General features: G+C 43.9%; 2 protein-coding genes across 2 annotated transcripts in view; both read right to left on the bottom strand.

Annotated features, from left to right (window-relative positions):
* Positions 1-18: 18 nt before the first annotated feature.
* Positions 19-27,888, bottom strand: LOC143314411 (uncharacterized). The gene is made up of 5 exons (XM_076721415.1): positions 26,430-27,888; positions 15,104-15,231; positions 4,211-6,729; positions 1,723-1,773; positions 19-1,367 (listed from the first exon to the last, which is right to left on the bottom strand). Exons 3-5 carry the CDS (start codon positions 4,505-4,507, stop codon positions 1,332-1,334), a joined length of 384 nt encoding a protein of 127 aa, XP_076577530.1. The 5' UTR covers positions 4,508-6,729; positions 15,104-15,231; positions 26,430-27,888; the 3' UTR covers positions 19-1,331.
* LOC143314542 (uncharacterized) overlaps positions 18,858-27,994 on the bottom strand; it is a 58,064-nt gene continuing 48,927 nt past the window's right edge. Inside the window, exon 6 of the mRNA XM_076721603.1 lies at positions 18,858-18,966. Within this exon, the coding sequence (XP_076577718.1) occupies positions 18,858-18,966 (109 nt within the window). The remainder of the gene's footprint in view (positions 18,967-27,994) is intronic.

The raw sequence follows: 27,994 nt of genomic DNA, 5'->3' as shown, positions 1-27,994 counted from the left end.
AACACCTTTCACTGTTTTAAGGTTTATTGTTGTGGCTTTATTCATTTGAAGCATTGAGCATTCACTGAGCAGAGGCCTGGAGTGTAATAACATCTTCATTAAATAACTCATACTTTGTTTTGTTTTCATATTAACATATTTTACCTTCTAAATAAGCATTTAAAGAGGTCATATTGCTCAGCTTTTGAGGTTCATAACTTAATTGTAGGTGTGTACTAGAAAAGGTTTACATGCTTTAGTGTTCAAACAACACATTATTTTTTTTTTTTATAATGTCCATTGCTCCAACACGGATTTTCTCTCTAACTGATTTTACTAAGGATGATTCATTTTTTCTCGAGTCTTCCTTTAGGCCGTCCTACACAAAGGACTAAGGATATATAATAAAATAATTGCTTCTAAAAAATTTCTTTAAATTTACCACCTCACATGTTGGAGCATTAATCTGATCCATATTAGCTTAAGCTTTGTAATGATCTTTGGTCAAAAATGGCAACATGAAAAAACAACTGAAGGCATCAATCCTTATGAGAAGTTGACTTCAAATGAGGCTTAATCTTTACACCAGGGGTTCTCAAACCTATTACTCATCTGTTTATTAATCAAGGTCAGAGGTCTGGAATATAAAGATAAACAAAATAATAGTTAATCAATTAATTAATATCACATCTTTAGTGACTGGGCCAGCACGAAACCGAGGCAGACAAGGGTCAGACAGTTAGTCCATATTCATTTCTGACTCAGACATTTTTACAACTGCATTTACACTAGTTTTAGAAATTGTGTATGAAAGAAAATGAGACACATTCTGTATCTGTGATTTAGGAGTTGTAGCAAATGTTTAGGTGTAACATAAATGTGTCAGCTCTGCAGCAACACACAACAGTCTCTCCAGCAATTAATGCTGCCCTGACATTGATTTCAATGATAGGGAAAGCAGTCACAGTAAGACCACATTCATCTGGGGACTGTGAATGATTTCAAGCTACACAGTATATTCAATGTCATTACATATTTACTGATCAATAGAAAATACCTTAAAAATAGAAACCATTACCCTACATAAAATATTGTAGTCTATTCATAACATGAGGTGGCAGGCATCCCCAACTATGTTTTATCCTGGATATTTTCTTACAAAATTATGTTACAAAAAGTGTTGTATCTCATGCATCTTATAGTGGTTGTAGTCCCACTATCCCTAACAAGCCAGTTTTACTTGAACATGAAACATTGATCACAAAATGTGATGAATACCAAGTAAAAACTAAAACTATAAATTTGAAAAGGTAGGCATATCCTTCAGTGAATGGAAAAGTTTCAGGTTCTCATCAGTTAGATGTAGTCTCAGGCAGCACCCCTGACACCTGAAACACAGGATAATAGAAGACAGGTCCACTGGTAACAGGTGATAGTATCATGATTGAGCCTATTTCTGTTGGAGGTTTGTGCCTGTTAAAAGAACTTTTTTGTTTGTTTTTAAGCTTAAAATCAATCATGTCTTTATTTTTGTCAAATTGTTCAATGTGGATGAGATTTATGTAACAGTAAAATGGCTCAAACTAGCCTCACACTATAGACCAGTCTAAAATACGTTTGTGAAACCAGCCCCAGTGTTTCAGCATCAGAAATCAAATACTGAGGTGTTTTCTGGATTGCGCTTCCCGAATAAAAAAGACAAGGCAAATCACAGGCTGATAAGAGCAATTTTTGTAAACTCACCTTTTGTTCCAATGAATCTGTATTCACAGAATGACGCAAAGACTCCTTCAGCTGGAAAACAGGAAACACAGCCTTTATAAAGTGGTATGACTTCAGATACATACATCTGTAAAATGTAAAATTATTATAGAAATTATCTGTATGGTTGCTGCCATCTAGCATGAAATTCTGCATATACTGTACTCAGCAGTGAAACATGTCTGTTTTGCAGTTCATATACATATTTTCATGAGCATTCCTTTGACTTGTAGAATTCTCTTAATACTTTTATGCTTGCAGTATATGACCCTTGGTATGGCATACAGTATCATTTTATGACACCACTGTCAAAATATAGGGATCCCGGGACTGAAAGCCCAACTGAATGAGAAGAGGGTCTTTAGGTCTGGGGACAAAGACGAGCTGAGGAGGGTGTAGAGGGAGCTGAAAAGTGAGATAAGGACATCAAGGAAATGGACCAGCAGGGCTGTGGAGGATCTCCAGGCGTGTTCGGACTCTACTGACTGGGATGTGTTCAGGACTGCTACCAACAGTCTGGATGAGTACATGGAGGCTGTGACATCCTACATCAGCTTCTGTGAGGGCTGCTGTGTTCCATCACGCACCAGGGTGAGTTACAACAATGACAAACCCTGGTTCACAGCCCAACTCAGACAGCTAAGGTTGGCAAAGGAAGAGGCCTTCAGGAGTGGGGACAAAGACAGATACAAACAGTCGAAGTACAAGTTTAGCAAGGCGGTGAAAGAGGCTAAACGGCTGTACACGGAGAAGCTCCAACACCAGTTCTCAGCTAACGACTCAGCTAACGACCTGAACGAGTTCTACTGCCGCTTTGAAAGACAAAGGGACAGTCCAGCAACCATCCCCCACGACACCCCCCAACAGCTCCAGCTCCAGTCACCTCCACCAATAGCCACCTTAAAGGCCCCCCCTCCCCCTCCCCACCCACCTCAGTGACAACTCTTTCCATCCATGAGAGGGACGTCAACAAACTCTTCAGGAGACGGAACCCCCGGAAAGCAGCTGGACCAGATTCTGTCTCCCCGTCCGCCTTATAGCACTGTGCTGATCAGCTGTCTCCAGTGTTCACAGACATTTTTAACACCTCACTGGAGCCAACAGGTCTGTAGACGATGCAGTCAACTTGGCCGTCCACTTCATCCTCCAGCACCTGGACTCCGCAGGAACCTACGCTAGGATCCTGTTTGTGGACTTCTGCTCTGCCTTCAACACCATCATCCCAACTCTGCTTCAGGAGAAGCTCTCCCAGCTGAGCATGCCTGACTCCACTGCAGGTGGATTACAGACTTCCTGTCTGACAGGAAACAGTGCGTGAAGCTGGGGAAACACGTCTCCGACACTAAGACCATCAGCACCGGATCCCCCCAAGACTGCGTTCTTTCTCCTCTGCTCGTCTCCCTGTACACAAACAGCTGCACCTCCAGTCACCAGTCTGTCAAGCTCCTGAAGTTTGCGGACGACACCACCCTCATCGGACTCATGGCGACGAGTCCGCCTACAGGTGGGAGGTTGACCATCTGGTGACCTGGTGCAACCAGAACAACCTGGAGCTCAACGCTCTAAAAACAGTGGAGATGGTTGTGGACAACAGGAAGAACTCAGCCTCACCTGTCCCCATCACCCTCTGTGACTCCACTATTGACACTGTGGAGTCTTTCCGCTTCCTGGGAACTATCATCTCAAGTGGGAGTCGAACATCAGCTCCCTCATCAAGAAAGCACAGCAGAGGATGTACTTCCCGTGGCAGCTGAAGAAATTCAGCCTGCCAAAGACAATGATGGTGCACTTCTACACACTGCAGCGTGTCATTCGGTCTGCAGTGAAGGTGACTGGCTGCAATCTCCCATCTCTTCAGGACCTGTATGACTCCAGGACCCTGAGGCGTGCAGAAAAGATTGTGGCTGATCCCTCTCATCCCGGACACAAACTCTCTGAGTCACTCCCCTCTGGCAGGAGGCTGCAGTCCATCAGGACCAAAACCTCACGCCACAAGAACAGTTTTTTTCCGTCTGCTGTCAGCCTTATCAACGAGGCCAGGAACCCCCCCTGACACTCTTCACACTCCACCTCTGCCTCATCTTGCCACACTGACATAAATACAACTCTATGCGTTACATTGGACAGGCCTGAAAACCATCTCAGGCCACAGCAGTGACAGAATCTGGAGACGGGAATGCGCAAATGAACTAAATCTATTTTTCAACAGTTTTGATTCTTCCCCCATTCCTACCCAACCCACCAGGGCCCAGACCATACGCCATTACTTCTCCACACCCCCTCTGTATCAGTATTACATTATATGTTATTATATCTCCACAAATGTGAGTTCAACTTATAGAAAGATGCCATCTACCCAACAATATCAGCTCAGAACAACTGAGTCTAAATTCTAAAATGTAGCAGGCAACAGTAGATCATTTCTCACTCTCTTCTTATTTCACTACAGATTATAATGTGATGTTCTTACTCTCTGGAGGAAGCCCACTATTTCCAGTTTGCCTGTCTGAGTGGGTGAACAGCCCAGGCCCTCACAGATGTTCTCTGATCCAGAAGGTGACTGTCTGGGGGAGTCCACATTACAGGTGCTCCAGGAGGGCATGTGGGCACTCAGGTGCATTTCAGCTGGAGTGATCCAGGGCAGCAGACAGCACTGACTGGCTACTGTCCTGTCGTGGGTGGGGCTCAATGATGTGGGCAGAGTCCCAGGTAGAAAGACTCTGAGTTGAGAGCAGAGCAGAGACTGCTCATCCAACAGTCCGTGCATCTTCTACTCAAAAACAAAGAATTATAATTAGAAAACATACTATAAAACAAATCATCAGTAAAATAATAACGCCACTTTTATAGAAGAGAAAAAATGAAAATAGATTAAATATGATTTTAATTCCCTCGAAAATAATTTTTTCAATTAAAAGAAAAATTCTATCGCAAATCTGTTATAAAAAAAAAAAAGCAAAACTGGAGTGTCCTGGTGGTCGCGGAATTAAGACCCTTATCATATAATTGAGAATTTTTGTTGCCCCCTTCTCTCTCCCTATGTTCCCTGTCTCTCGGCAGTGTACTGTTAAACACAAACCACATTCCAAAAAAAAAGGCTGGCACGCTTTGCAAATCGTCCCATGAGGTAATATCCTTTACACAATTACGTGTTTCAGAATGTGGTGAACCTCGACTCATCCTTGCTCTTGAATGACTATGCCTTTCAAGTATGCCCCAAATAAGAGGTAGTGGAAAATTCAAAGAACGAGTGACCGCATTTGTACTAACACCAGCTGTGTCCCTAAACAAAAAGTGGAGGCCATCTTAGATTTGTCGTGTGAGGGGACACAACAAATCTGGCTCCTCACCCTACAAATCTGGCTCCTCACTCTCCAAATGGAAACACCTGTTCAATCATTTAGGCATTCCCTCCCTGATGGAAAAAAACATGAAAGCTTCTCTTCAGGCTGAGAAACTCGAGCATATTCGTGAAATAACTCACACAAAGAGAAGTAACAAAACAACAAATGCTTTCTCTTCTTGGCCATTTAAATTTTGCTATGTGCGTTATTCCCCAGGGTCACATCTCATTTCTAGACTGCTGTTCCTGGATTCATCCATGCCTAACTTGTGCGACATTATTTCTTTGGATGACATCTGCCACTGCGATTTAAAATTCTGGTCTTGTTTGCTGGATCAGTGGAATGGTGTAAGGTGTTGTCTATGATAATCCGGTTCATTCTTCCAACTCTTTCCACTCTTTTCCACTGACTTTGGCATCAGTTTTTCAGTAATGTCACGCCCTCTTTGGGATTTGGAGGGTATTTTCAAGGTCAGTGGTTCACCAGCAAATGACCTCCTTCTTTCCCCAAGCATGATTTCTCCTCCCCTCCATATAACACTCTTCCTATTGCAGTAGCACATCAAAATCAAAATCGTGCCATTCATGAGATATATTACATGGTTATCTGTCATGCAAAATTTCATAATAACAGTATGTCATGTGCCAGGTCATACTAATGTCATTCTTGATTCTTTATCCCATTTTAACTTCCAGGTATTCAAGAAACTCTTCCCAGAAGACAGCACATCAAAAGTGAAACATTAAAAAGAAAAATCAGATTAGGGATCTGGGAACAGATCTTCTGACATCACATCTGTGGTCTAATGGGCTCAGATAAGGGTTCCTCATCATGAAAGTTGAGAAACTTCTAGTCACTGCTGGCTAAGCTATTCAGGTGCTGAGCATGGGCCATGCTGGCTAAAGATTTCACATCAGAAGCAGGGCAATGCTGTCCTCTAGCCATTGCTGTTTAAGCTATCCAGGTCACTGCTGACCATTTGCCATTGAAATATTCAAAAAAAAAAAAATTCAATCATTGCAGGTCACGTTTTATTTCTGTCTATTCATTCAGGGTTCTGTGTAATGGCCCTTTTATTTTCATTTCTTAACAGATTATGCCATCTTGTTTGTCTAAATGTGGCCTCTTTCATTCCTGCTTGGTAAGTTAGCATTCTTTGGGGGAGTTATTTGGCTGTGGGCTTTGAGGGACTGTATCTAGCTGCTTCTCAGGTCAGACGCCTCAATTACAAAAAATCTCCCTGTGGAGGGCCAAAGACACATTTAAACAAACAATTATCTTAATTCATTCACTTGTCTCTCCAGATTGAAATGAACATTGTTGCCTCAAGGACCTATTACTGTAGTGTCAGAATAACGATACATCATTTCATAACTGACAGTACTCACATTTCAGTCATTATAGTTTGCAGGCATAATGAGTTACCATCAGTGCATACTGTGCTGATTACGTTCTGTTTATTTTCACACATTTTTTCTACAAAGACTGCTCTCCCAGCCAACAGGTATGAGTATGTTGGTGTGACTATGTTACCATTTTGAAACTATCATCATAGTTATGAGCAAGCTCATTTAACTGCATCTCCAGCTCTCCAGCCTCCTGTCTCACTGCTCGCCTCAGCTCTTCTATGTCTCGAACCTTCTCCCTACACAAAGACACAGACACAGACACAGACACACACACACACACACACACTTATTGTTTCTCCTGATTTTGGTATTTTCATGTATTTTATGCATGTAAATTTAAGCAAATATATTTCTAGAGCATGATTAGCACAAAGTGAAAAGATCATTTTGTTCAGTAAATGAGAGAACAGCCTGGCTCTTGATAAAATTCAGTTCATAAACACCAACTTTAAAAAATGAATTACAGAATTTATTTTTTAAACTATACATAATATCCAGTATGTTGTTTTTACTCTTACATCATAAACACATATACATTACCTGGTAGTGTCCCATATCAAACAATCTCACATTATTATTTTAGGTTGCTGTTCACTATTGAATGAGTGAAAACTGTTCACAGTTGAGTTTCAAAAAATTGAGAGATGGGAGAGTTTTGGCCTTGCAGGTGCTATTAATTTTGTTTATGTGGAAAAGGACTTAGTGCAGCATTGTCCTGCACTAATACCTGTGATGGAGACTCCATGTACATCTCACCCCCAGGCCCTCCTCCACATCTCTGGAGACTTCAATCATGCTTTCCTGTCCTCCACTCTCCCCACTTTCACTCAGTAAGTTAAATGCCCCAACAGAGACAATAGAACATTGGACTTACTGTATGCAACACTAAGGATGCTTACAGCTCATCACCTCTCCCCCACTGGACCATTCTGATCACAATGTGGCTGCATACATACCTTTAGTGAATAAACAACCACCAACCATCAGGTATGTAAGAAGATGGTCAGAGGAGTCCAGCATGGCATTGAGGGACTGCTTTCAATCAATCAATCAATCAATCAATATTCCTTTATTTGTCCCGCGAGGGGAAATTTCAGAATACAGCAGCATCAGTAAAGATTAGTAAAGATTAATATAAGAAGTGCGATGCAGATTAGAAACAAAACAGTATATACAAAAGAGTGAGGATTTAAATAAAAATAAAAAGAAAGAAATTGTAAAAAAAAAAATTGTAAGAAATTGCAGATTGTATTATTGCACAGCTTATTGTCCAGACTATTGCACTGATTACTTGGGGTTGTTTTTATTGTACAATCTGACAGCTGCAGGGAGGAATGACCTGTGATACCGCTCTTTCACACACTTTGGATGTAGCATCCTGTCACTGATGGAGCTCCTCAGTGCAGTGAGTGTGTTTTGGAGGGGGTGGGAGTCATTGTCTGTCATGGAGGACAGCTTGGCTGTCATCCTCCTCCCCCCCACCTCCTCCACCAGTTCCAGAGGGCATCCCAGGACAGAGCTGGCCTTCTTGATAAGTTTGTCCAGCCTCTTCCTGTCAGCTGTAGTGATGCTGCTCCCCCAGCAGACTACACCATAGAAAATGGCAGAGGCCACAACAGAGTCATAGAAGGTCTTTAGGAGTGCCCCACGCACCCCAAAAGACCTCAGCCTCCTGAGCAGATAGACACCACTGACTGGAATGTGTTGTGCAATCCACACAGGGAGGACATTGACAGTTTAGCAACCTGCATTACGGACTACATTAACTTCTGTGTAGAAAACACTGTGCCTACAAAGAAGGTACGGTGTTTTCCAAACAACAAAACCTGGGTGTCGAACTCAAAGCCCTACTGAACGAGAAGAGGAGGGTCTTTAGATCAGGGGAGGAGGGTGCAGAGGGAGCTCAAATGGGAGATAAGGAGAGGCAAGGACAGCTACAGGAGGAAGCTGGAGGAGCTCCCTCAGGGGAACAATGCCAGAGAGGTTTGGAGGGGCCGGGAATGGGCAAATTAACCAAACAGATTTGACTCTACCCCCATTCCTCAAGGGGCTAAAGGCAAGAGCCAGACCAGCAGCCGGCAGCCTTGAGAAGGCCAATGAGCTAAACCACTTTTTCAACAGGTGGGGTGTACAAAGGATGGGCGAGAGGAGGAATACAGAGCAGTGGTAGACGATTTTGTGGAATGGTCTGGCAGAAATCACCTGCTGCATAATGTGGTCAAGACCAAGGAGATGGTGATTGATTTCAGAAGGAACAGGATGACCACACAACAACTGTGTATTCTGGGGGAGAATGTCGCAGTGGTTGAGGATCACAAATACCTCGGAATGCACCTCGACAACAGACTGAACTGGAAAACTAACATCAGTGCTGTTTACAAGAGGGGGATAAGCAGAATCTATTTCCTGAGGAGGCTCAGATCATTCAACATGTGCAGCAAGATGTAGGAGATCTTTTTCCAGTCTGTTGTTGCTAGTGCACTCTTCTTTGCTGCAGTGTGCTGGGGGAGCAGCATCAGAGCCGGCGACGCAAACAGACTGAAAAATGATCAAGAAGGCCAGCACCATCGTTGGCTGCAAATTAGACACTTTTGAGGAGGTGGTGAAAAGGAGGACACTGGACAGACTGTTATCCATAATGGATAACCCTGAACATCCTTTTCACCACCTCTTGAACGGACAGCAGAGCTGTTTCTCCAATAGACTGCTCCAGCTTCCCTGTCACAAGGACTGCTTCAGGAAATCATTCTTGCCATGAGCCATCACACTGTACAACAGTAACTTAGATAGTTAATCCACCAGCCTCACAAACTCTTGTGTTTTACATATTATCTGCACTACTGCAATATTGCACATACAGTCTACGGTTTACCCTTATGTATCATCTGAAACAGCGCAAATGTTTTGCTGTAAATACTGTTTATATACCTAGTTATATTGTATTTTTTTTAATCATACTGTTATATATGTATTATACATTATAATACATATTATACAACTATATATTTAGTTTTAGTTAGTTACATTTTTATTGCTATTTATATTTTTTGTTACTTTTCTCAAAATAATTGTGTATACATTCTGTGTTTGCCTGTATGTTTAATTGCTATTGCAACAAAATAATTTCCCAAATTGGAATCAATAAAGAAGCAGTTTAAAGTCTAAAGTCTATTCCTTCGGCCACCTGAGCCCAGACCTGACACTGCTACTTCTCCACACCTCCTCCCTCCCCCTCGCAGCACCCCTGACACCAGCAGCACCCGTTTCACACCACTTAATCCCCATCCACTCCACATCACAGACTACATCCACCTCTCCCAATGTCACTCTACAGGAGCCATCCCCCAGTCTCCGCCCCAGCCTCTCCATGACAGCTGACCAGGTGAGGAAGATGCTAAGGAGGATGAAGGCAAGGAAGGCTACAGGCCCGGATAGAACTGTGGCTCCAGACTGCTCAGGAGACTCCGCAGATCTGCTCTGTAGGGTCCTCTTGCACATCTTTAATATGAGCCTCATTCTGGAGAGAGTTCCAGCCCTTTGTAAAACTTCCTGTGTGGTTTCTGTCCCAAAGACTGCACATCCCAGGAAGCCCTACCACTTCAGGCCGGTAGCCTTAACTTCCCACCTGATGAGGACCATGGGGAGGATAATACTTAACCACCTCCTCCATATTAAAGATGTGTAGGAGGACCCTGCAGAACAGATCTGCGGAGTCCCTGAGCAGTCTGGAGCTGATTCTATCCGGGCCTGTAGCCTTCCTTGCCTTCATCGTCCTTAGCATCTTCCTCACCATCACTGCTCAGAGGGAAGCTGGAAGGAGCCGGGGTAGACTCCCACCTGACCATCGATTACCTCACTAACAGACCACAGTATGTGAGGCTTCATGACTGTGTGTCCGAGGTGACAGTTTGCAGCATTTGGGCTCCACAGGGGACAGCGCTCTCCCCTTTCCTCTTCACCTTCTACACACTGGACTTCAGATACAACACATATGCCCTGTACAGGAGGGGCCAAAGTCATTTGCACCTGCTAAGAAGACTGACGTCCTTTGGAGTATGTAGGACTGAAAAGAGTGGGGAGCACTCTAGGTAAGGTGAGGCACTGGGACACTTTGGAAAGAGGCAGGGAACAGGCAAACCACAGTCAGATGATTTGGGAGTTGGAAGCAGGACAGAGGCAGAGTGCAGTTCAGTTGGCCGCAAACGTGCATTTATTGATCATTCTCTTTTCTTTCCAAGTTTCTTTTCTTTAATGTTCAGTTTACAGGAAATTAGTTTGCGGGTGTGTGTGTGCTGAAGAAAGAAAGAACCAAAAATATCCTCAGAAATGATATATGTCAGGGGCAGTAGGAATTTATTATAATTGTGCTTGGTTTGTACATATTTTATGATTTACTGTTGCATGCTTTTATTTGTGTGATTTACTTTTTATGGTTTTATACTTGTGTTTTAGTGCATGTTGCCGTTTTTTAGAATACTACTGCCCGTGAACAGCACATAAACTGCCGAATTAGTTGCACCAGGAAAAGAGTATCGCCCAGGGGTATAAAGAGGAGCAGAGAGAGGGACACAGGGGAGAGACTAGGTGTGGTGTTTCATTAACCATAATGAATGCTCGGACAACAGCCGTTCAACTTGGGATGTTTACTGAACATGTCCTTGTTACCTGGACATAGCATGGACACGCTCTGTGTCTTACTCGTTACGCTGTGGCAGGCAGATACACAATACCTCACATGCTGTATGTGCCCTCTAGTGTCGCGGGGTCGCAAACAATACATAAACACTACAATAGGAAATAGAGAAGCGGAGACAGAGAGCAGCGGAGTGTGACGACAAAAAGAAATGCCAGAAAATCGAAGACGCCAGAGGGGTACCGGACAATACGGAGAGGCAGTAGAGCATTAGCAAGATGACAAGTAGACGACAAGTGGCAACAACTCGAGCAGTGGGCTGGAGAACCCGGGAGAAAGCCCAGAGCATTACAACGTCGCATATCCACAGCGGCAGGGCACAGCGCTCTGCCTGGTGGCTGAGTAACCTACGCCTGAGTAACACTTTGGTGTGTGCTGCGCCTACTCGAGTAAAATTGCATGTTGTAAGAACAACCGATTGGCTGCGCATTCCTTATTGTCCAGGTGGCCTCCAGGATGCTGCCGGGAAGGACAGCTGAGGCGCCTGGAGTGCCCGATGACGTATAGTCCCCCACCGCCTTGGACTGGGATGTATCCGGTCTGGCCATCCTTTTCCAAAGACTCTGGTTGTTTTTGTCACAAAGGTTTTACACCTGCCTAGCTGGTATTTTTTAGCTTAGTTTTAACCGCTCAGTAAAGGTTTTAATCCTCTGTGGCTCTTTGTTGAAAGCGTTGAAAATAAATTATTATTGTCTCTGTACCGGCATCTGTCGCTTCCTATCCTTGTAATTAAAATCACTGTCAGTGTGCTCCTACCCGATCATACCAGAACCTAACCCCATTTTGAAAATAATCTGCTATTCTACTGAACAGTAGTTTCCACAACCTCATCCCTAAAGCCACCCCTTTTTACATATACATATACATAATCCATGGCAGCATTAACAAAATAATTTACCCAGAAAAAATCAATATATTGCAAATCAAATATTTACATATTTACATTTTAACTACTTCCGGTTACCAACACAGTGCCCACGTTACCGCTGCTTGCAACACAAACACCACTCACGGCTACTTCAAACCACATGCAGATGTCGGATATACAGCCCATCATCAAAGGCAGGAGGAAAGGGAAACCACACTCACCTTTCAAAGATGCACACATGATTATTTCCGCAGGCCAGGAGACAGGAGAAGTGTTGGGGTCTCGGGCAAACCATCTGGATGCAAAATGTGGCGCATTGCACCCAGGTATGTTATATGCGTTTCTAATCAGCTGATCGTCATCAGGTGTGTGCATTACGCTGCGCGAGTGGTGGCGTAGTTGCGTGAGTGCTTTTGGGGCAGGGAATGTAAAAGCAGCGCGATGGCGTGGGCTGGTTAACCAGGAAGTGAGTGAGGATTTTGTACATAGGACACAGCTATAACTTTTTATGACTCTGTGGTGACATCTGCAGTTTTCTATGCAGTGGTCTGCTGGGTTTGCAGAATCTCAGAGAGGGACAGGAGAAGACTTAAGAAACTGGTCAGGAGAGCTGGCTCTGTCCTGAACTTTAGTTATTGTCCTTGGCGACTTTAACAAAAGTAACCTCATGCACGAACTCCCTAAATACAGACAGTTTATCAAATGCCCGACCAGAGAGGAGAACATTCTGGATCACTGTTACACCACAGTCAGGGATGCTTATCACGCCGTCCCCCGTGCTGCACTGGGCCACTCTGACCACGTCATGGTCCACCTGATTCCTGCGTACAGGCAGAAACTAAAGTTCTGCAAACCTGTAGTGAGGACATCAAGGAAGTGGACCAGCAAGGCTGTGGAGGATCTCCAGGCGTGTTTGGACTCTACTGACTGGGATGTGTTCAGGACTGCTACCAACAGTCTGGATGAGTACACGGAGGCTGTGACGTCCTACATCAGCTTCTGTGAGGACTGCTGTGTTCCATCATGCACCAGGGTGAGTTACAACAATGACAAACCCTGGTTCACAGCCCAACTCAGGCAGCTAAGGTTGGCAAAGGAAGAGGCCTTCAGGAGTGGGGACAAAGACAGATACAAACAGTCAAAGTACAAGTTTAGCAAGGCGGTGAAAGAGGCTAAACAACTGTACTCTGAGAAGCTCCAACACCAGTTCTCAGTTAACGACTCTGCGTCTGTCTGGAAAGGGCTCAGGCAGATCACTAACTACAAGCCTAAAGCCCCCCACTCCATCAATGATCGACGCCTAGCCAACGACCTGAACGAGTTCTACTGCCGCTTTGAAAGACAAAGGGACAGTCCAGCAACCATCCCCCACGACACCTCCCAACAGCTCCAGCTCCAGTCACCTCCACCAATGCCCACCTTAAAGGCCCCCCCTCCCCCTCCCCACCCACCTCAGTGACAACTCTTTCCATCCATGAAAGGGACGTCAACAGACTCTTCAGGAGACAGAACCCCCGGAAAGCAGCTGGACCGGATTCTGTCTCCCCATCTGTCTTGAAGCACTGCACTGATCAGCTGTCTCCAGTGTTCACAGACATTTTTAACACCTCATTGGAGACATGTCACGTGCCAGCCTGCTTCAAGTCTTCAACCATCATCCCTGTTCCCAAGAAGCCAAGGACCACAGGACTTAATGACTTCAGACCCGTCGCCCTGACCTCTGTGGTCATGAAGTCCTTTGAGCGCCTTGTGCTCTCAGAGACATCACTGACCCTCTCCTGGATCCCCTGCAGTTTGCCTACAGAGCCAACAGGTCTGTAGACGATGCAGTCAACTTGGCCGTCCACTTCATCCTCCAGCACCTGGACTCCGCAGGAACCTACGCTAGGATCCTGTTTGTGGATTTCTGCTCTGCCTTCAACACCATCATCCCAAGTCTGCTTCAGGAGAAGCTCTCCCAGCTGAGCATGCCTGACTCCACCTGCAGGTGGATTACAGACTTCCTGTCTGACAGGAAACAGTGCGTGAAGCTGGGGAAACACGTCTCCGACGCTAAGACCATCAGCACCGGATCCCCCCAGGGCTGTGTTCTTTCTCCTCTGCTCTTCTCCCTGTACACCAGTGTTTCTCAATTCCGGTCCTCAGGCCCCCCTGCCCTGCATGTTTTAGATATTTCCTGCTCCAATTCAAATGAGTGGCTCCTTATCAAGCCACTGCAGAGCTTGATGATGAGCCGATCATTTGAATCAGCTGTGGTGGAGGAGGGAAACATCTAAAACATGCAGGGCAGGGGGGCCCGTGGACCGGAATTGAGAAACACTGCTGTACACAAACAGCTGCACCTCCAGTGACCAGTCTGTCAAGCTCCTGAAGTTTGCGGACGACACCACCCTCATCGGACTCATCTCTGATGGCGACGAGTCCGCCTACAGGTGGGAGGTTGACCATCTGGTGACCTGGTGCAACCAGAACCTGGAGCTCAATGCTCAAAAGACAGTAGAGATGGTTGTGGACAACAGGAAGACCTCAGCCTCACCTGCCCCCATCACCCTCTGTGACTCCACTATTGACACTGTGGAGTCTTTCCGCTTCCTGGGAACTATCATCTCCCAGGACCTCAAGTGGGAGCCGAACATCAGCTCCCTCATCAGGAAAGCACAGCGGAGGATGTACTTCCTACGGCAGCTGAAGAAATTCAGCCTGCCAAAGACAATGATGGTGCACTTCTACACAGCCATCATTGAGTCCATCCTCACCTCCTCCATCACTGTCTGGTACGCTGCTGCCACCGCCAAGGACAAGGGCAGACTGCAGCGTGTCATTCGGTCTGCAGAGAAGGTGATTGGCTGCAATCTCCCATCTCTTCAGGACGTGTACACCTGTATGTGTAAAAGCGTACTTGGCAATAAAGCTTTTTCTGATTCTGATTCTGAGTGCAAACTAAAGCCAAATATACCATTATAAACTGGTGTCAAAATGTTGCAACTTTAAAATGCTGACACTAAGTGGAAGATGTAGCCTGTACATGTCAGGGTCCAACAGAGTGTACCTGTCCTGGTCAGAGAGGACACTGTAAACTGCAGCCTGGTCTTCAGACAGCTGTTCCTCCATGTTGCTGAGCACAGAGCAAAACTGCTGCAGACAGAGCATCATCTCCTCCAACTCATCCAGAGAGTACTGTGGAGAAACAAGTGTAGAAATGAAGTATGGTTTTAACCTTGTTTACATGTACATACAGTGCTCTTTATATGCTACAAGACATGAGCCCTGTCAGACAATGCCATGCCTGAGCATTTCCGCCACAGTTTCACAAACAAGGATTCAGATAGCCAGGGTTTCATACATAACATACCTAAACAACCAACTTGTGGGATAGAGCTACAGTGAAACAAGGGGTATCAGAGGAGAAGCCAGGCGTAGCTACATGATATTTTGCAAGTTTCAAAACAATTCCAGATTTATTTTGTTATTGGTTGCACAGCTGCAAAAGGAGAAAAGGTGAGCCTTCATGTGTCACCAAATAATCTGAAAATCTAAGAGCCAAATTGTCGCCTACAGTAGCCTTTTTCCAGAACTCTGCTTTGCCACAAAAGTTTTTTTTGAAGTGAAATGCTGTTCTATCCATGCTGAGCTACAGTGTGCCAGATAATGTTAGCCAACATTAGCCTGACAAGCTACATAATGCTTCAGGAGATGGCTTGGGGGTGCTGACAAAGAAAGTTATGGCAGATGTTACTTAACTGTAACAGTCTGCCAGATAGCGAAGCTGGTGATGAGGTTTGTGTGTTTGATGAGCAGAAGCGAAGCTGCAGCAGAGAGGTGGACCAAATCAGACCAAATGACCTCATGTGTCTGAAAGTAAAGCATGCTGAAAAGTACTTTTGCTCTTCAGTCCATGTAGTTGTTCCATCAAACCAAATGCAAGTGACTTGATCATGTTTACACAATCATGCAAATGATCTGTAAAATGTTCACTGTTCAGTGTTTTCCAATGGCTTTTGCTAGTAGGGCCTTGGTTAGGATACAATTACATTCTAACAAAACCACTTGATGAAGGATAGAGAAAGCCCATGGTTGTGACAGCTAAATGGATAAGTTAAGTTTAAGATCTGAAACAAATGGTTCGAGAAAATTAGTGGTCCTGGTGAATAACATTAGTGCTGATTGCTCACAATGCTACATTTTCATTAGATTATGATTGTAATAAATAAACTGACCGATTCATATTAACATTGCTTTGCCGGTGGCCCATTAATATACACATTAGACACTTTTCAACTATCACAAAGACAACTTTCATTGTGCATTTAATTTCTGCCTTGCTAGATATCAAAGCTAATGCTTGCATGGTATATAGGTTTCTGAGTTGCACTACAGGGTAAAATTCTGCTGTTTTATAGAATGCAAAGGATTTAACAGCTAGCAAGCATTTTTTCATGATCTGGTTTAGTGTCTACTTAGCATTTCTGCTTTTAAGCTATTAAGCTGAAGTTACATAAGATTTGGGAAAATGGTCAAAATTGATGCTATATGGTTGGTTGCAAATCAAACTTTAGCCTGCAAATGCATTATTTATGCGCAAGGGCCACACGTTATATTCTAGACATGCCATAAAAATTGAACACAATAAAAAAAGACCTCACAGAACAGTGTATTTAATCCAAAATCACCTTCTCAAGAAAGCTTATGTAGTGCTTTGCATTAGTTTTCTTTTTTTTCATCGTTTCTTCATGTATTTTCACTATAAACATTATTTTATAGCAAGTATATTATACAGCTATTATTGTTCAACAATCTTTCTCTAAGCAGTTTTGCAATGCAAATATTGCTGCATTATTGCTGATATTTTGAGGTGACACTTACCTAGACATGACATTGTTAGCAGGGGGAAAACTACTAGCAATACTCAGAATCAGTATCAGAATTAGCCAAGTATGTATGCACATTCAAGGAATTTCACTCTGGTTTAACATTGCGCTCAATGTATTTGCAGCAGAAAAAAGGACACACAGCTCAACAAGCACAAGAAAGACAAAAATATAAATGAAATATAAACACGATGTACAAAGAATGATGAGGCAATAAACAATATATACACTGAAAGTTACAATGTCCATCTATTTATGTTGATAGTGACAGTGAGTGATTAATGGATTATTAATGGTCAATCAATTTTTTGGTGTCAGAGTATTATAAAAAACACTGTATGACTAGCTAACTATTCATCAGGGTCAGCTTGTGGGAAGAAATTGTTTATGTATGCGGTTGTTTTGGCATTCAGTGATCCGTTGCACCTACTAGAGGGGAGATGGGAGTTGAACAGGTTGTGCCCAGGATGTGAGTAGTCTGCAGTGATGCTTCCTGCCGGTTTCATCAGTCTGGAAGTGTGTAAGTCTTCAATGGAGGGCAAGTTGGCACCAATGATTTTCTCTTCAGTCCATTGCAGTCTGTTCTTGTCCTGTTTGGTGGCAGACCCAAACAGATGATGATGGATGTGCATGGAACAGATTGGATTATTCCAGTGTAGAACTAGATTAGCATCTGTGGAGGTAGGTTGAACTTCCTGAGCTGACGCAAGAAGTACATCCTCTGCCTTCTTGATGATTATAATGTTTGAAGTCCACCTTAGGTCAAGGGTGATAGTGGATCCCAGAAATCTGAAGGTTTCCAAAGTGTAAACAGTATTGTTGAGGACAGTGATGGGGGCAGTGTTGAGCAGTTTCTAAACCTTGACCACAGTTTTGAGCATGTTCAGCTCCACACTGTACAGACTGCACCAGAGAACGAGCTGTTCAACCTCCCGTCTGTATGCAGACTTATCACTGTCTCAACTGAAGCTGATGACAACTGTATTGTCTGCAAACTTCAGGGGCTTTATTAATAAAGATTCATAGTGCTAAGAGTTGTTCTTAGTGATGATACTGCAATAACATCTGAGCTGTCAATAACATTGTCAGTTGAATTTATTAAAACTTTTATCCACAGAATGGGCCTATAATCTGTCTAAATATCACTGTGACTGTATGAAGCATCCATTATCCATCATTTCAGTTTCTGTCTTTAAAAAAAATGTTCATGTAAAAGATCTGTGTGATGGAGTGTGATGACTTGAAATGTCAGAGATGAGATTTTAACACGATTGTATGCGAAAAGTTTTGTTGCCCTAAACTGCCCTTGATGCTGTGCCATCGGCATGTGAGTGAATGGATAATGCTCACAATTACCAGGCGATTTAGCCGCCATACAAATGTGTGTGAATGGGTGAATGCAGACTTGTTGTAAAAGCACTTTGAGTGGTCGTCAGACTAGAACAGCACTATACTAATAGTCTTAGGATGATGACATTTTCTGAGAATTTTCCCTTAGAGTTGAGACTAGATCCTGATAAACTTTATTCTCAAAACACTGTAATGGGAATTCCTTTTATTCATCTGCTCTGTTACTCAATTGTAAGCATTTATTGTCTTAAAGCCAGATGAGTAACTAACCCTAACCCATATGATTAGGTGTGTGTATGACATACTCTGCTGACCATGACACCACGTATGTTATCATCTCCTGATTATGAGAACATCATGCCTGTCCTGATTGTACAACACATTATGACATGCTTAATGTGCTGACACACATTCTTCCGGTCAGCAGCACTGCAGCCTCCACAGCACACAGAGATGCAGCTGGTCAGGATGCTCTCTGTGGTGCTTGTGTAGAATGTAGTGAGGATGGGTGGGGCACGTGGGCTCTCCTCATCCTGCGCAGGAAGTGCAGGTATTGCTGTACCCTCTTGAAAAGTGAAGCGGTGTTCAATGTTCAATGATGTCATTGGTTTTGTCCACGTCCAGGATCAGGTTGTTGTCCTTACACCAGTCCACCAGCTGCTCCACCTCCTCTCTGTAGCGGTTGGTGGTAGCCCTGGGGGTGCAGTCATATGTTATCAGGGTGAACAGCAGAGGGCTCAGGACAGGGAGGTGTTCTGACCAACCCACACTGCCTGTGGTCTTTCAGTGAGGAAGTCAAGTAGCCAGTTGCACAGGGGGTTGCTAAAGCCCAGGGGTCGCAGTTTGTCTACCAGATGCTGTGGAATAATAGTATTCAATGCTGAGCTGAAGTCCAGAAACAGCATCCACATGAGTGTTCTTCTGCTCCAGGTGTGCAAGGCTAGAGAGCGGAGGAGATGGTGTCCTCAGTGGAGGATTTTGGCCAGTAGGCAAACTGAAAGGGGTAAAATGTGGGAGGGAGTCTGGAGATGATGGGTTCCTTTACCAACCTCTCAAAGCACTTCATCATAATGGGAGGCGAGTGCGACAGGCTAGAAGTCATTAAGTGATGTGATTTGAAGGTTTTTTGGCACTAGGATGATAGTGGCAGACTTGAAGCATGATGGGACTTTGGCTTAATCCAGTGAGGTGTTAAAAATGTCTGTTAGAATGTAAGCCAGCTGATCTGCACATTCCCTGAGCACCCCCCCAGGTATATTGTCAGGGCCCAGGACCTTCTGTGAATTGACTCTCCTCAGAGACCTCCACACATCAGCTGTGTTGAGACAGTGCCTCTTCATCCTGCTGGGGAATAGCTTTCTCCGCAGGAGTGCTACTTTGTCACAGTCCTGCCAAACTCTTACCTGTGCTGCAGCTCTGCAGCCATGCACACTTTGGATGTAGCATCCTGTCACTGATGGAGCTCCTCGGTGCAGTGAGTGTGTGTTGGAGGGGGTGGGAGTCATTGACTGTCATGGAGGACAGCTTGGCTGTCATCCTCCTCTCCCCCCTCCTCCACCAGTTCCAAAGGGCATCCCAGGACAGAGGTGGCCTTCCTGAAGAGTTTGTCCAGCCTCTTCCTGTCAGCTGTTGTGATGCTGCTCCCCCAGCAGACTACACCATAGAAAATGGCAGAAGCCACAATAGAGTCATAGAAGGTCTTCAGGAGTGCCCCACGCACCCCAAAAGACCTCAGCCTCCTGAGCAGATAGAGTCTGCTCTGTCCTTTTTTTGTAAAGTGCAGTGGTGTTATCAGTCCAGTCCAGTTTGTTGTTCAGATGAACACTCAGGTACTTAGAAGGTGTCACCATCTCAATGTCCCTTCCCTGGATGTTCACTGGTGATGGTGAAGAGTACGGGCGCTGACGGAAGTCCACAACCAGCTCCTTGGTTTTACCCGCATTAATCAGGAGGTGGTTCTGCTGGCACCAGTCCACAAAATCCTGGATGAGTCCTCTGTATGACCTGTCGTCCCCATCTGTGATGAGGCCGACAATGGCAGAGTTATCAGAGAACTTCTGCAGGTGGCAGGTGGGTGACAGGTGGGAAGTCAGCCGTATAGAGGGTGAAGAGGAACGGTGCCAGCACTGTTCCCTGGGGGGTCCGTACACTGCAGAGGACAGTCCTTGACACACAGTCCCTTGTCCTCACATACTGTCGGCGGTTGGAAAGGTAGTCCACTATCCAGCATGTGAGGTGCTGGTCCAACTCCAAAAGCTCCAGCTTGTTTCTCATGATGGCTGGCCTGATGGTGGTGAAAGCACTGCTGAGGTCCAGGAAAAGGACCTGAACAGAGCTCCCAGGCGATTCCAGGTGAGATAGAGCCCAATGGAGGAGGAAGATGAAGGCATGGTCCACTCAAATGCCAGGCTGGTACGTGAACTGCAGTGGGTCCATGGACGAGCTCACCAGGGGGCGCAGGTGGGCAAGGACCAGCCGATCCAGGGCTTTCATGAGGTGGGATGTTAGGGCCACCAGCCTGTAGCAGCTAGGGTCCTTGGGATGTGGGGTATTTGACACAGGTACCACGCAGGATGTCTTCCAGAGGCACGACACCCTTCCCAGTCTCAGGCTCAGATTGAACAGATATCCAATGATCCCGCTCAGCTGATCAGAGCAGGATCTGAGGAGCATGGGACTGAGGCCGTCCGGTCCTGCAGCCTTCCTGATCTTTAACCTCCTGAGCTGATTCCTCACCTGGAGAGGTGTGAGGGACAAGTTGGAGCAGGGAGGCTGAGTGTCTTGTGAAGTGGATGGGGGGTTGGGAGGAGCAGTGGGGGATGGCCCTCCTGCAGCTGTTCCTCCATTCTCTTCCTGTATCTGTCCTTCCCCTCCCTGATATTCCTTCTTAGTTCCCTCTGAACAGTTTTCAGCTCCTCTTTGTTTCCTGACTTGAAGGCTCTCTTCTTCTCCTTTAAAAGAGCCTTAATGTCAGGATTAATCCAGGGTTTGTTGTTTGAGTGACGCCGTACAGTCCTGGTGGGTACAGTGTTGTCACACAGAAGTTTATGTAGTCCGTGATGCTGTCTGTCAGACTGTCAATGTCCTCCTCATGAGAGTAACTGAGTATATCCCACACTGTTGTATCGAAGCAGTCCTTCAGAGCCTATCTTGTAGTTTGTGATAGCCTGTATGCCTTGCCACATATTCCTGGTGTTGGTGGCATCAAAAAAAATCATGGATTTTTTTGCGTGTGAGCGCACTTTGCTAGTCTGATGGCAAAGTTCAAGTTGGCTCTCACTGTTCTCAGTGCCTCCTTGTCTCCAGATTTGAAGGCTGAGTTGCATGCCTTTAGCATTTTTTGTACATCCTCAGACATCTAGGGTTTTTGCTTGGCTCGGGTGATGATGTTTTTCATGGTGCTGACGTTATCCATGCTTTTGTTGATGTAGGCTGCCACAGGAAATGGCATATTCATGTGGTCATTGTAAGTGGCAGCTTCCTTGAACATGTTCCAGTCAGTGCACTCAAAACAGTCCTGTAGTGCTTCCATAGCCCCCTCAGACCACATCCTCACCCGCCTTACTGTAGGCTTTTCTCTGATCAGCAAGGGCTTGTATGCAGGAATTAGCATAACAGACAAATGGTCTGAAGAGCTAAGGTGAGGGCAGGGGCCTGCTCTTAATCCATCTTTGATGTTGGTGTAGGCCTTGTCTAGTGTGTTTGCTCCCCTGGTTACACAATCCACATGTTGGTGGAAATGTGTGAGAACTGTCTTCCTGTTGGCTTGGTTAAAATCCCCAGCAGCAATGAAAAAGCCCTCAACATGAGTGGATTGCAAGTCACTGATAGTCCGGTTGGTAGAAAACACTCATCGTCTCCTCTGTGTTAGCTCTGGGGGGAAAAAAAACAGCATTGATAGAAACTAAAGTAAATTCCCTGAGACATGTCTCTGTTGGAATTATTACGCAGCAGTACCTCATCTCCTGTTTTTATGTTAATTCCAGTTGCAGATGATCTATATTGTTCTGCAGGCAGCGACTCCCTACCAGTCAGGTAGAACTGAAGAAGCCTCTTGGATGACAGGTGAAACATCTTCCAAAACCATAAGCAAGTCCAGTTGCCTTTGGAAAGCACTTAGAAGTACCATGACCTGAATGAATGACAATCTTCACAGACTGAGAACTAGTGTTTTCCTACTTCAGGAAAAGCTTGCAGCTCTCCCTGGATTTACACAGCAACTCTGATGCAGAGTTCAGTTTTGAGTTGGCACGACATGACATGCCAAGTCCCTGTCTGATACTGTTTTGGAGCTACCCTTTTGGAAGTTCTCCAGAAAGGAGCATGGTTCCCACTGACATTGTCCCGCTTAGCTGCCCAGGTCCTCATCCCCACCTTTCCCCAGTGCCATGGAGATCCTGCTGCCCACCACCATAGAGGACCCACTGCCCAGTGTCCCGGCTAATGTCTCTTCAACAAACTGGATCGGCTGATGCCATATGTGTTCCTGGTTCCCAGTCGGCAGCCCTATCCAACACCTGCTCCTTTGTTCCCAGTCAACAGGCTGGCCAACATACCTCTGTTTTCCAGTCAGCAGTCAGGCTGATACTGGCGCCTGAGCCTCAGCTGTTACCCAGTCCTGAGCTGCAGCAGTCTACTGTGGTGGTGTTTCATCAGCCTGTTTCCCTGGCTCCACCAGCTCCCCTGATTGTCTGTTGCTTTGTCGCTGGCCACAAGGTTATATCTCCTGCTGCTGGTCTCTTGTCTTGCACTCCAACCACCTGACTCCGGTCCTGATCTCCAGCCATGTGACAAACCACCAGAGGGGCTTATCCTTCACCACTGGCCTCCAGCCAGTTTAGTCCTCCATTCTCCATTCTCCCAGGCCAATTGCCGCTCTTTTTGCCAATACTTTTATTTTTGATACTTTTATTTGGCTTAAATAAAATCTTTTTTTTTTTTTTTTTTCTTTTAAATGCTGGACTTACTTATGATGTTGTATGTTTACACAGAGGTAATACTACTTTTACTTCACACCAGGGAAGTGGACTACATCAGTCCACTTTGTAAGTCTTTGCACTGGCTTTGTCTATGTCAAAGAATTTATTTTAAAATATTACTATTGATTAATGTTGAATGGTCAATGAATGACCAAGGTACAGCTCTGATCTGCTTCTACATTACAACCCATCCAGACCTCTCAGATGGTCTGGGACAATTTTGCTGACCACAGAGTCAAAACAAAACCTGGAGAAGCACCATTCAGTGAATGTGCACCACATTCTCTGTGTGGAACAAACCAAACCTCAGTCTAACACTCGCTTTCAAATCAAGGTTCAAACTGTTCTGTTTGCCATTTTTTAAGTTCAGTTGGGGACTATTTCTAGTATATCTCAGTGCAGGTGTATACAGTATAACTACCACTGTATTTTTTTTATTTTCCTCTTTGTTCTATTTCATTCTATTTTATCTTGTGTTTATCTTGGTATACCAGATTATTTTCCTGTTCAGTAGCAACATTAGTGCACTTTCATTAACTATATACTGGATCCTAGAGAACTCTCTGTTCTCTACATAGACATTTATACTGTGACAAAGGCTGGAAGTTATCATGAACACTGTGATTTTTGAAGTGATGTAAAATTCAAATGCATTAGTATTAACTTTTGATGCGTAGCATTTTACACAACTGAAGAGGCACCATTGAAACCTTTCAATACATTGAACTTAAAATAAGCATTTGTCTTTCCTGTATTTCAATATAAATTCTCCACACAGTTAATTTGGATGTTATTTATGGATGTTAATTATATTATAATAATAGTATATCATATTTAATTAAATAGGAAAAACACAAGAATAGGGAGTAGAAGACATCAGGAAGAGAGAGCTCCACAGGCTCCAAATGTAAATGAGACATTCATATGTTAATATGAGTCTGGCTTTGAAAGGCCTCCATTTCAAGAACTATTGTAACATGACAACATGCTATTGCAAACATCAGGACTCATTACAAGATGGACTCATCATGGCTCACTGCTCACTCCTGTTGCTCACATTCAACAAAAAAGTAAATACAGAAAGAAAGAAAGCAAAAGAAACAGCTTTACTGACCAAAATAAACCTTATAGGTTTTATCATTTAATTTGTTGTTTGTTTTCTAAATAACAGTATACCTATGCACACGTTGTAATTTAACTATTTTTGACCAAGGTGAGGGGTTGGGGGACGATGTAGAATTTGATGGTAACTGTGAAAAAGAAAATAAATAAAGAAAGCTTCTTTCTGCAAAGCAGGCACACACACTTAAATCTTCAACTAGGTTAGTTGTGCAAACTTGAAATAGCTTAAAGGCTAATTGGTAGTTTTCTATAGGCAAAATATCAATCTTTATTTAGCAAGAAAAAAATCAAAATGAAAGTAATTTCAATATCCTAGTGTCTGCCACAAGATTTAAATAATAAATGAAGGTATCGGTGCTTACAGCTTTGCATGACGTGCACTGGAATTTGGACAGATCTGAGGTATGCAATCCTCTGCCATCAAGTTGGTCTGAGCAGCAGAAAACTTCGTTGAACGTAATTCAATGCAAGACTGAGGATGCTCGTGCCTAGAGTTAAGAGGAAAGCTGTCTCTTCTGTTGGCTCCAACACGTCACTTTAAATGTTGATATAGCTGATCTCACAGCTATTGTCATTAATCTCTCTTTTATGCTGATTTTGTCAGACAATGTCACATTTATTAGATAATAATTTGCAGCAGTAGAGCAGCAACCAATAATTAAGTATTGTAGACCTACTGTCATGATTCTAGATGCCTGATAAATTCTTTACTTAACTTGGTCCACATCACACATTTTTATTTTTGTGGATACAAAACAGTACAGTACTGTTTACACTACTCAGCCGTATAGAGGGTGAAGAGCGTCAACTCCCTCTCCCTGTTTGTGATCATTTACACTTATACTCACCAGCAGTCATTGAAAACTGCTGGCTGCTGATCAAATGTATATTTTATGACAGAGACATCCTCTGACAAAGCCAAAATAAATACCTGTTAATGACAGCAGCTGTGTGATATATCAATATTTAAAATAGCTGATTAAGGAGAAGCTGTGTTCATAACTTTACTAATGTTTAATATTACAGTGACCTGTGGCACATGTTAGCCATGTTCTAATAAATCTTTGACTAAAAATCTGTAACCCTGTGTGAAACAGATTCTGATTACTTGTTGACAACTCCTGAGGTCCAGATAAAATTATTATTTTGTGATCACGACTTTATCAGAGAAAATACACTGTGTGGATTTCTCCTTATTTCAAATATGTTAAATGGTTAATAATGTTTTATACTGGTGCGAGTTCGTAGCGCCCTCTAGGGTCCACTGTGTATTGTTTCAGTCGGTGGTTATTATAACTTGCCATACCACGTTTTGACCTGTGAAGCCGAGCTGGTGAGTTAATCATAACTTGTGTTAAATATCATAAAAGTGTTCGTGTATGAAGGTTACGTAATGGATAATGTATCTGTGGCATTAAGGTAGCGATTTTGTTTACATTTGTGTTTTTCAGTTGATTACCTGCTTCTGTAGCCTACTGCTACTACCGATGGCATGATCAATGTTTATACTAAGTTAAAGCATGTGTGGAGTTGCTGATGATGAAAAATAAACACCTGGGAAAAGACAGAGATTGTGTCGGAGCTGAGTTTGACACTGTTTCACCAGTCAAAATACACCCCGTGCGGTGGGAGTTATTAGATTAACCCAGTTAGTTTAATAAAACCGTACATATACAAAATACAAGTTAATAACAGCAGCTGTGCTGTCATATAATGGCATTTAAAATGAGTGACAAGGGATACAGTTAGAGGCAAAAGAGGTCATATTTCAGTACTGCCACAAAGGATTTGTCATGACGTCTAACTGAGCAGCAAGCATATTCATCCTGTAAAACATAAAAAATGTCAGCAAAACAATTCTAAACTAGGTATAGTATAAATGTGACCAAATTCTAAAATGTTGTCACTCAACATTGAGACCTGACAGACCTGTGATTTAACTGGATCACAAGAGGAACATGATACACTGGGAAGCTATTGATGTTTGACATGACTTTTGTGTTTGATTAAATAGATAAAGTGAAGGCCACACTATTGAGTGTGTAGTGTTACTTACAGGAGTGTTTCCTATAGGGTGTTGCTTATTGTAATTCTTCTGAGTGCAGCAGGTGCACTGATGGTCACAGGCGCAGTGGCATGGCATGGTAGATGTGGGGTTGCCCTCCCAAAGCCTCTTCTCATCTTCATTTCCATTCCTGTCCACCTCTTCCTCCTCATCAGACCACAGCCCTTTATCCATAGAGACTGATACAGTATGGTAATTTTTAATTACTCCAGGGAGACAGTCACGTGACTGCCCATCATTAGACAGCAGAGGGAAAGATGGAGATGAAGAGAAGAGTGCACGTCTTTGTAATGTTTCTGAGGCACTTGTAGACACAGTCACTTTGTTGGGGACTGGATTAAGAGCCCCATGTGATAACTTCTTGGTGAGAGTGTTTTGTTGAATCTGCCACTCTGTCCATGACTGGACTGCACGGAAAGGGGTGGAAGTGTCCAAAGGGTAAACAGTAGGCAGATGGGAGCATTTTGAGGACGTCATGTAGGGAATATCTTTCCTGTGGACAATATGAGAAGATAGTGATGAAGTCAGCTGGACAGAAACAGAGCGGCTTGATAGCTTATGGTCTGGTATCGTGGATGAGGATGGAGAGGGGGCTAAAATCAAGGAGGGTGAATCTGAGGAGGCAGTTGCATTTCTTGTCTGATCAGTGTCCATTGTTGTTGAGGGTGACACAGATAAAGGTATATCTCTGCCCGTGGATGAAAATGAATCTAGAGCAGCTGGACCTCCAGGTAAAAGAGAATTTCCAGGAGATCCATCTGAGGCTTCAAAGCAGCTTGACTCTTCAAGCACAGGGATTGCATTGGAAACTTGGATGGGTTCTGCCCAGTAGACTCTCCCTTCAGTATCAAGCTGCTCTAAAAAGGCATCCACGTCTCCATTTTCACTTTCTGAGTCATCTACTGAGGTTTGAAACACCATATCTAAGCTGTCAATTTCAATTAGATCCTTTGGTTCAACTTCAGTTCTGCTCTGTGCCTCTGGAACGCCATCATTTAAAACTAAAGAGCTTCTGGGTGATTCACTGTCTGTGCCAATCATTTCCATTTGACAAACTTTTCTGAATTCTTCTAGTTTGGTTTCAGTTGAAAGCTCATGCACATTACAGAAGAGGACCTGTGAATCTATTTTTGTTTGGTTACATACTTTATTACATATTAATCTAGAACCCTCTGTATCTGGGTAGTAAACAACAGCTTTTCGAGTCTGCACAGTCTCAGTATGTCTCTCACCCTCTACATCTCCCGTTCCATTCATCTTAAGAGTATCCTCTGAGCTCAAAGAGACACGATCCATCTCAATATTAATAACATCTTGGATAGGAGAGGCTGAAGCACAGTCTATGTTAGCATCATGAGAGCATGATCTGTCCCGTTGGGAGATAGACTGCTCGGTCAGGTTTGAAATTCCTCCAACAACTGGATCTACAAGACCATCTGGATCATGCGATTGTGATGGCAAGATAGACTGACAAACTGGACTGGAACAGTTCGGAGACAGGCAGAGCAGTGTGGCACAACCATTCTGAAACTTAGAGTCCAGATTGAGAGAGGGTG

The sequence above is a fragment of the Chaetodon auriga genome, chromosome 21, assembly GCF_051107435.1.
Source record: "Chaetodon auriga isolate fChaAug3 chromosome 21, fChaAug3.hap1, whole genome shotgun sequence".
Lineage (NCBI taxonomy): Eukaryota > Metazoa > Chordata > Actinopteri > Chaetodontiformes > Chaetodontidae > Chaetodon > Chaetodon auriga.
The sequence above is the reverse complement of the archived record's forward strand: the minus strand, read 5'-3'. Positions and strand labels throughout refer to the sequence as shown.